General features: G+C 44.4%; 1 protein-coding gene across 1 annotated transcript; it reads right to left on the bottom strand.

The window, feature by feature from the left end:
• Positions 1 to 1,746: 1,746 nt before the first annotated feature.
• Positions 1,747 to 10,216, bottom strand: LOC118371702 (suppressor of cytokine signaling 5-like). The gene is made up of 2 exons (XM_035757266.2): positions 10,014 to 10,216; positions 1,747 to 6,026 (listed from the first exon to the last, which is right to left on the bottom strand). Exon 2 carries the CDS (start codon positions 5,856 to 5,858, stop codon positions 4,206 to 4,208), a length of 1,653 nt encoding a protein of 550 aa, XP_035613159.1. The 5' UTR covers positions 5,859 to 6,026; positions 10,014 to 10,216; the 3' UTR covers positions 1,747 to 4,205.
• Positions 10,217 to 10,448: the final 232 nt, after the last annotated feature.

The raw sequence follows: 10,448 nt of genomic DNA, 5'->3' as shown, positions 1-10,448 counted from the left end.
GAGGGGAGGACGGCTCATAATAACAGCTGGATTGAAGTAAATGGAATGGTATCAAACACATAGAAACCATGTGTTTAAGGTGTTCAATGCCATTCCATTTATTCCATTCCAGCCATTACTATGAGCCCATTCTCCCCAATTCAGGTGCCACCGACCTCCTGTGGCATTCAGTTAGTAACAGTGAAAGAACTTGTCAGCTGCAGAGTTTCCTCTGCCAGCACAACTCCTGCTTGCTCGCTGTATTCCTACTCCCTGGGTGGACAAGAGGAATCTCTCGTCAAGCCTTATCCATCCGGCATGAATCTGGAATCAGTTGGATACACCCTCCTCTAAATTCATGTCCTAGATACAGAGTGGATGATTCTCATGATTATATTCCTGCTCAGGACCCAACACATACAGACACAGACAACATTACCACCCCTGAGAGACTCATACCCCAACGATGAGCCATTTCACTGATTTTTATGATTCTAAACCACATATTATTTGGGAACATATTGTCTTCAGTTGTTGTGAACATTCCAAGCGTGTTCTCCACCCCTGATTTCTTATTCTACAGATTAGGCTGAGAGGGAAAATATTCTCCCTCAAAGGAAGAAGGGAAAGACCCAAATAGACTAAGTATGTGTGGCCAATCAACTTTGTGCCTTGCTGTGCCTTGTCTCCCTCTGGGCACGTTGATCCAGGCGCAGTGAAGTCCTCCTTCTCCCCCGACGCCTGTAATACCTGCATGATGAGAGCCAGGGCGCTGGCAGCTGCAGCAGTCACACTCCCCCCACAGCACCCCACCCCCAACCACCCTCCCATCTACTGCACACACACACAGTCTACTGAAGCTCTTTAGAGCCACCTACTGCATTCCTGACTGTACAGCAGTGTTACTACTGCTTCTCTGCTCTGTGGGCTGTACTGAGAGTGATGTTTAGAACAACATGAGAGATTGCAATCGTAGGAGTTGATTGAGGCATCTAATAAACACTATGGCAGATGGGATGATTCTAATTAGACTGAAGCTAAACATAGTATGGTGACTAATTTTAGACCCAGTCATAAACCAGAAAGTGTTACTTTCCTTACTCATTTGAAAGTCCACTTTAGTGTATTTTGGGTACAAAGGCAATTGTTACCGTGTCTGGGAGGATTGCTGATTCTGGGAAACTCAATGAAAGTATTCCCAGTTTCCCACAACAACATCTAAACCTAATCAACCAGAACAGCACTCTTTGTTCAGCACTCTAAATCCAATTAAGGTTGTTTGGACAGATATCTGAATAAAAAATGTACCATGCAAAAACATAGTTGGTACTCAGCCAAACAAGATTGGTTTCCATTGGGATAACTATGCTCTTCTTCACAGCAGCACAGTGAGCAATCATCCCTCCCTAATAGCATGATGTGATACTGTAGTTCCCACTGTGGAAACTGATTATATCAATCACACATCATAAAAACACTTGGTGGAAAATCAGAGGAAGGGCAAAGACAGTAAGACATACAGGAGTTGGAGATCAACTCAAGGGCAAGTTCCTAGATTATGCCTTAGTGGGCAGTCAGAAATCTTTTGGCTGTTTCAAAGCTTGCTTACTGCAATTGTATATGTTTAACATTAACTCAGGCATAATCCATTGACAGCAACATGACATTTTGGGTGGGCATTGCCCAACCCTGCAGCCCCCTATAGCCAAAGTTTATCAACTCTAGAGTAGAGCTACAGAGAGAGTACTCAAGAAAGAAAATCTAAAGTTGAATGTTGAATGAGTTTACTGTACGCATATGAAGCTGGAGGAATCTCTAGCCAGGCAAAGGCATTCATGTTCACATCCACTGTTACATTCCAACACTACACTTTAATAGTTATATGTGCCCAAGAATAGTTTTGTGGGTTAAATGTGTCCTCCAACATAGAAAACATTTTAACATTAGACTTATGGAAATATACAAGGCCATCCCACTGAGCAAAAACTGGTTGAATCAACATAGATTTTTTTTGTAGACATGACGTGGAAACTATGTGATGTTGAATCAATGTGGAAAACTGACTGGATTTGAAAAAAGCCATAAACATAAGGGAATTTTGTCATTTTTTTCACCCAACTTTTAACCTAAATCCAATTACATTATATTTTTTTGTGGTTTTAACGTTAGTTGAAAACAACCAAATATACAATCAAAACTAGTCGCTGAAATGAAGTCTGTGCCCAGTGGGATGGCTCCCTAACACTGTGCATTTTGAGTGCTGCCATGGAACTTTTCATAAAGGATGGCGACATCCTCCTTAGTGGAGAAAAGGTTCAATACAAACAGTAGCATAATAAAAGAAACACTCTAGATGAAATCACAGCATCCATCTGAAGACATACCACAGTGATGATTCCTAACATGACTGCTGACAGAAGTGATCCATTCTCCATGCTCACTCAATATCAGGACGGCTGTCCACTGTACTCTCCACTGTATTATTGCACACTGCACACATTAATTAGCACAGAGGCCTCTCTTTGTGTGTTTCCATTAATACCAAATTGTGTTCACACAAAGTGGTCAATCACTTCACTGCATAGGTAAATTATGCAATTAATCCATGAATGGGTCCCCAAAATAACCGTCAAATGAAAGTCCTTGCATTAAATGCTTTTTGTTCTTTGTGTCTTGTTTGGGAACATTTACAAAGGCATTACTTTCTTTAATTTGCCTAGTTAAAAAAGGTTAAATAAATACAAAAATGTATTTCTTTAATTAATCCATGAATGGGTCCTCCATTCTATTAATTTACTAAAGGGATAGTTTCTATTTATATATGCAAATACAATTTCCTGTCTGTCACATTAGAAGTCTGCTTCATTGAATTCCTCCAGATCTGCTTTTAGTCCCAGCAGAAGGGATGTGTAAATGTACAAATAACTGTATCATTTCATCAGCCTTCCAGGCGCAAGCATCATCGACAGAGAGATGGCATATATTCAACAACAGCTTGGTAAGGTTTTCAGGTCATGTGAAGACATGGTACTAAAAAGGGAGTTTTATTTTCTGATAATAAAATGCTCCCTTTGATATAGCCACTACTGAAACATGATATTGCGATTACTTCGCAATACAAAATGGAGGCCTTCCGAAAATCACCATCATGCTGGAATGTGTATATTGGACCAGGCTACAGCAATAGCCTCAAAGCACAAGGCACAATGACTCAATAATCAAAACGTAAGGGTATCCTAAATGTGCTTCCATCATCATTACTCTGATTCCAACACAGGCTCAGTGGTAGGCTGAGAAGATCAATAGATCAAAGCTAGACAGAGATAGAGCTCTTCTCAGTAGGTGCTGCTTCATGTTCTGTTCTCAGCACCACAAAAAAACAGCTCTATTATCGTCACTCACTGTCTGTTTGCTCTAACACTGACAAACGGCTTCAACTCGCATGCAATTGGATTCATTTTGTGTTCGGCATTCAGCAATGTTCTCTCATTTGATAGGAAGTAACACAACGGTAAAATCTCACATGGATAGAAGCTTGAGACATTTACCTGCCTTATACCCCATAGTTTTAGTTTACCTCTGAAAACTATAGGCTATACAGGAAAGTATTGGATTATTCAAGTAATTAGGATGAGTCAAAAATTCCCTTTCAAGTACCTTTCTTTCGCCTTCAAAGGAATGACACAAAATATATAAAAAATGAATTTGCAAATGGTTTATACCACCAGCTAGGTCCTCAGCAGCTTGCCAGCAGGTTGCCATCCACATGATCTACTAGAAGACACATCTGTTCATCTCCAGTACCCTACATTTGGCAATGATAATTCATTGACCCATTATTAGACCTGTATGTGTTCCATATTGTCACCAAACCAGCATTGACTCTTCATTGTTCACTTCAACCCAAAGAATTGATACACCTCTACACACATGGTGTATCATTACCATGAATCTAAAGTTTATTGTGAGCAGAGAAAAATGGGTGAATGTGCATCAGAATTGAAATAACATAGTATCCACAGAGTTTAAGACATTGGTCTTATATTGTAAATTATAAATAGATAAAACAGGTAGCTAGGTATACAGTGAATGCAGTAGGTAGGTATATGTTAGAGTGAAATGGAAGAAAATGGAGTGAGTCAACTGGTTGTCCACTGAGTGAGGCCTGCCTCCATAGTGTTAAGTTAGTAGCCTAGTTGTGGTTCACTTCCACCAGAAGGTCTTTGTTATTCCCACCAGGTGTCCATCCTCCGTACCCTCACCCTCTGTTTGTAATGGTACTCCTTCAGGTGTTTCTTCAGGGTGTTGGGGATGGGCAGCACGTTGATGCCGTCGTAGGTGGTGCAGCTGCTGATCACCGCCCTGCACACATGCTGCAGGCTGAAGGGCAGGGTGCGGTGGATGGGGTTGGACAGCAGAGGCTCGAAGAACATGCAGGAGTTGGGGTCCTTGTAGTGCTCCAGCAGCCCCGTGACGGTGGGCGCATGGAAAACACTAGGGTCGTGCACGTCGAAGCTGAAGTTGTGGTTCCACTGCTCGATGCGGGCGTGCAGAGAGCGGCCGTAGCGGCGGAAGCTGACGGAGAAGAGGTAGTCTTCCTGGGCTGAGTCGCGGAGCAGGAAGGTGCCCTCTGGCTTACCCTCCAGCAGTGTCTCAGCCTCATAGCGGTCCATCACACCCCAGTAGCAGGGTAGGTTAGTGATCTGCAGCAGGTCAGGCACCAAACAGTGGATGTAGTCGATCTGGGTGTGGATGCGATAGCCGTCCTGAGTAGGGGGACCCTCAGCCTGGGGAACAACAATTTTGGTTGGCTGGAGGCTGGCTGTGACCTCAGGGTCAACCATGGGGTCAGGCACAGAAGCAGCTTCACAGACAGGGACCAAAGCAGATGCTGAGGCAGAAGAGGAGGAGGCTACGGCCACCACCTCATCCAGAGTGTCCAGACAGCTCTGCAGCAAGAGCTGGTGCTGCTGTTGCCTCTGGAGAAGCAGCTGCTGTTGCTGGTGAATGGTAGCTCTGTCATCCCCTGCAAGCTCATTCATACCATGGGCCAGTTTGGGCCCCAGCTTGTACAGAGGGTTGATCTGGGCCGTCACCTCAAACGTGTGGATCTCTGCGTTGGGCGGCGGCTCCACGCCTTGCTCGATGCTGATGCGCCTACGCTCTCGCAACCGGTCATCCACATCCTCCACGACGGCGGCCAAGTTTGAGGCAGAGGCACTAGCGCTGACCACCAAGGTGTCCACTACGGGAGGTGTGGAGATGGGGGCTGTGTGCTGCTTGATGAGGTACCACTTCTGAGCCAGCTCAGTGCCTGCAGCGAAGGGACAGTCATCCAGCATGAGTTCAGTAAGGTGGATCTTGCGGCGCGAGGAGGACCCAGCCCCGGCAGCAGCAGCTTGTGGCATGAAGACCTGCTGAGTGGAACTAGACGACGGAGTGTTGGTCTTTATGGGGAAACACTGCCCCATGGCATCCTGGATCTTTTGGCGGAGTGTGCGACTGCCACCTGCCCCCCTGCCCTCAGCCTCATTGGTTGGTGGCTCAGCTGTCCCCTGTGACAGCCTGGCTGTCCCCCTGTCCTGGCTGAGTGAAGTGACCCCCTCCAGGCCCTGCCATCTCCTGCCCTCCTTCAGTGGAGAGGAGGAACAGCGGTCCCTGGGCTCCAGACCAGTCAGCAGGTCCCCATACTCAAACCCATCGCTGACAGGCCGCTCCCCAGCTTGCTCATGGGATGTCTGGCCTTTCTTTTTTCCTCTTCCTCCCTTTTGCCCCCCGCCGGCATCTCTTCTCTCCTCAGACCGGCTCTGTCTCACCTTGGGACGGGCGCCCCGCTCCCTGTCTTTCCCACGATCACCCGACTCCTTCGGTTCAGACATGACAGGTTAATTATGGGCTGGAATAATGGCAGTTGCAGTCGGGGTCAGCTGCAGGGAAAAGGTGATTTGTGGCTGTAGTCAGTTCTCAGCAGCAAGCCCTCCCATTCAGAATCTTCCCAAAGGCTGTCAATAGCATGTCCCATGAATCACTGTCACAGTCACTTGGGCCTACAAGAGAAACAAAAAACAGAGTTTCTCTTAGCTGCAGCAATTAGGGGTAAACGATCATATGTACATTAAATATAACTAAGGCCTAAAAGCAAGATTTTTTTAAAGCATGCCAAAAAAATTTTGATCACACTAGACTTGTCAACTGGTTTCTACAAGAACGGAGGGGATGTAATTTTTTAAAAACTAGGACAAAATTCATAAAATGTCTTAAAATTATCAAAACATGATGTCAACTTTTTTCAAACATTGAAAAGGTATTTTTGCTGCACCCTGGCAGCAAAGACTATCGGTTAGTACCGTCAATAAACTACACTGCTCAAAAAAATAAAGGGAACACTAAAATAACACATCCTAGATTTGATTTCTTTACATAGTTGAATGTGCTGACAACAAAATCACACAAAAATTATCAATGGAAATCAAATTTATCAACCCATGGAGGTCTGGATTTGGAGTCACACTCAAAATTAAAGTGGAAAACCACACTACAGGCTGATCCAACTTTGATGTAATGTCCTTAAAACAAGTCAAAATGAGGCTCAGTACTGTGTGTGGCCTCCACGTGCCTGTATGACCTCCCTACAACGCCTGGGCATGCTCCTGATGAGGTGGCGGATGGTCTCCTGAGGGATCTCCTCCCAGACCTGGACTAAAGCATCCGCCAACTCTTGGACAGTCTGTGGTGCAACGTGGCGTTGGTGGATGGAGCGAGACATGATGTCCCAGATGTGCTCAATTGGATTCAGGTCTGGGGAACAGGCGGGCCAGTCCATAGCATCACTGCCTTCCTCTTGCAGGAATTGCTGACACACTCCAGCCACATGAGGTCTAGCATTGTCTTGCATTAGGAGGAAGCCAGGGCCAACCGTACCAGCATATGGTCTCACAAGGGGTCTGAAGATCTCATCTCGGTACCTAATGGCAGTCAGGCTACCTCTGGCGAGCACATGGAGGGCCCCCCAAAGAAATGCCACCCCACACCATGACTGACCCACCGCCAAACCGGTCATGCTGGAGGATGTTGCAGGGAGCAGAACGTTCTCCACGGCGTCTCCAGACTCTGTCACGTCTGTCACATGTGCTCAGTGTGAACCTGCTTTCATCTGTGAAGAGCACAGGGCGCCAGTGGCGAATTTGCCAATCTTGGTGTTCTCTGGCAAATGCCAAACGTCCTGCACGGTGTTGGGCTGTAAGCACAACCCCCACCTGTGGACGTCGGGCACTCATACCACCCTCATGGAGTCTGTTACTGACCGTTTGAGCAGACACATGCACATTTGTGGCCTGCTGGAGGTCATTTTGCAGGGCTCTGGCAGTGCTCCTCCTGCTCCTCCTTGCACAAAGGCAGAGGTAGCGGTCCTGCTGCTGGGTTGTTGCCCTCCTACGGCCTCCTCCACGTCTCCTGATGTACTGGCCTGTCTCCTGGTAGCGCCTCCATGCTCTGGACAGTACGCTGACAGACACAGCAAACCTTCTTGCCACAGCTCGCATTGATTGATGAGCTGCACTACCTGAGCCACTTGTGTGGGTTGTAGACTCCGTCTCATGCTACTACTAGAGTGAAAGCACCGCCAGCATTCAAAAGTGACCAAAACATCAGCCAGGAAGCATAGGAACTGAGAAGTGGTTTGTAGTCACCACCTGCAGAACCACTCCTTTATTGGGGGTGTCTTGCTAATTGCCTATAATTTCCACCTGTTGTCTATTCCATTTGCACAACAGCATGTGAAATTTATTGTCAATCAGTGTTGCTTCCTAAGTGGACAGTTTGATTTCACAGAAGTGTGATTTACTTGGAGTTACATTGTGTTGTTTAAGTGTTCCCTTTATTTTTTTGAGCAGTATATATTCATTGTCAATAACCCATCTAGTAGATCAGGGGTTCTGAAAGTGGGGTCCGGGACCAGATCTGAAATGAATATTACTCAGAGATTAAATTAATTTTGGCCAAGGATCAGTGGAATAAGTTGAGGGTGTAATATTTTTTGCTTTGTAATTTCACTCCACCTGTTTACATTTAGCTCCTTTAATCTACAATTTACGCTGGGCAACATTGGCCTGGAAGGGTCACAGGGATATTGGTATCCACAGTACTCCACCATTTAAATATTTTTCAACTCAACACTTCTTGCATTCCCCTTACAATGTTTTTGATTAAAAAAAAAAAAAAAACGCACTAGAATACCTCACAATCAAAAGCCGACCGTCCCAAGAGAATTCTCTTCGGTTATAGGCACAGCTGTGTATATTCCCCCTCAAGCAGATACTGTGACAGCCTTCAAGGAACTACACTGGACTTTGTGCTAACAAGAAACCACAAATCCTGAGGCCGCATATATTGTAGCTGGGGATTTTAACAAATCAAATTGAAGGAAAACGCTACCGAAGTTCTATCAACACATTGTCCGCGTACACATCACTGACAACCTGAAATGGTCCACCCACACAGACAGTGTGATGAAGAAGGCACAACAGTGCTTCGTCAACCTTAGGAGGCTGAAGAAATTCAGCTTGGCTCCTAAGACCCTCACAAACTTTCATAGATGCAGAATTGAGAGCATCCTGTCGGGCTGTATCACCGCCTGGTACGGCAACTGCATCGCCCTGCAACCACAGGGCTCTCCAGAGGGTGGTGTGGTCTGCCCAACGCATCCCCGGGGGCACACTGCTTGCCCTCTTGGACACCCACAGCACCCGATATCACAGGAAGGCCACAAAGATCATCAAGGACATCAACCACCGAGCCCATGGCCTGTTCACCCCGCTATCATCCAAAGACGAGGTCCATATAGGTGCATCAAAGCTGAGACAGAAGCTTTTTTTCAGTCTCAAGGCCATCACTGTTAAATAGCCATCACTAGCCAGCTGCCACCCAATTACTCAACACTGCACCTTAGAGGCTGCTGCCCTATGTACATAGACATGGAATCACTTATCAATTTAATAAGGTTTACATACTGTTTACCTAATTTCATATGTCTATACTGTATTTTAGTCAATGTCACTCTGACATTGCTCATCCTAATATTCATATATTTCTTAATTCTATTATTTTACTTTTAGATTTATGTGTATTGTTAGATACTACTACACTGTTGGAGCTAGGAGCAGAAGCATTTCACTACACCTGCAATAACACCTGCTAAATATGTGTATGTGACCAATAAAATGTTCATTGTAATTCAAGCTTTAAAACTGCACATTTTGCCATGAGACTGCCTCCTGGCAAAATGTGTAGAATTGCTGTATTTGAGGTTTAAAGCTGTAACAACAAAAAGTCGCCCCGATCCATGACAAAATATGTAGAATTGCAGAAAATGTGTTTTAAGCCTAGAAAATGTGTTAATTTAAAAAAATAAAACTGCTAAAAAAGTTCCTTCCCAGGGGTAGAGACTTGGTTCATCCGAACATGCAATAACAAAGTTAAAATAAATCTCATTGTATGCTATTTTTTCTCACTCCAGTTGTGTTCTGATTATGTGGCGGTTCCTGATGAATTTGCTATGACAAATGGGATTCCTGGCTCCAAAATGCTTGAGAACCCAAGTAGATAACTGACTTACTCCCTTCCTTCCTTGATAACGGAGATGACGCAAGAGTTATTTTATAGCTGGTTGAGATTGAAGCGGTGCCCCTGGCTAGCCAGTTAACGTTAGCTAGCTAGATGGTTATGTAGCATCTTCTGAAACGTCTCAGGAATCACTATTTTCTTTAGCAAGATGCGTTAGCTTACTTAGACAAAAACAATATATATTTGTTTCATAACAAAAACCCTTTGTCAATGTGCTAAAAACGAACTAATATAGTTCATGATAACGGAAGCAAGTTTGCTAGTTGAGCTAACACAGAAGGCAACATCAAGGGGGAAAAAAAGGTTAACTCAAAAGTATTACAAAGGAATGTTCGTGAAGTCTCCTTATTTGACCGTACTGTTATACTGTAATGAAAATGTGATATCAGTTTGATCAGATCAATTTTACTTACCATAAAAACTTCGTTGTTGTTCTCTCTAAAAGCTAGTGAATAAAACCAGGAAAAGTTCACAACCCGGAAGTAAAAACAAAAATCAAAGTAACTCTATGTAATCTATAACACAGGACATTTCAAAGCAAACGTATTGAAAATGGATTGGTGTATTATCCAGACGAAATGTATGAATGTACATGCAGTTCATATATTGTAGTTTGTAAATATTGACTTACTGAGTCTCCTGATGTTGTTGACTAACTGACTAGGCATGTAGTGTACTGGAATGGAATGTACTGATGGCACCATTACATGCAAAACATACACACTTGTAATCCATACTCATAGGTATGATAAATTAGAATTACCTATGATAAGGCTGTATGCAACTGTTGCAAAGTTTCTTATATAATACAATTCAAGTCAGAAGTTTACATACACCTTAGCCAAATA

This window comes from Oncorhynchus keta, chromosome 18 (genome assembly GCF_023373465.1).
Source record: "Oncorhynchus keta strain PuntledgeMale-10-30-2019 chromosome 18, Oket_V2, whole genome shotgun sequence".
Classification (NCBI taxonomy): domain Eukaryota; kingdom Metazoa; phylum Chordata; class Actinopteri; order Salmoniformes; family Salmonidae; genus Oncorhynchus; species Oncorhynchus keta.
Note: the sequence above shows the minus strand (reverse complement) of the source record. Positions and strands in the feature narration are given on the sequence as shown.

Bases quoted from the DNA above. Each gene is read 5' to 3' on its own strand.
- LOC118371702 (XM_035757266.2), bottom strand. From the start codon at position 5,858: ATGTCTGAACCGAAGGAGTCGGGTGATCGTGGGAAAGACAGGGAGCGG.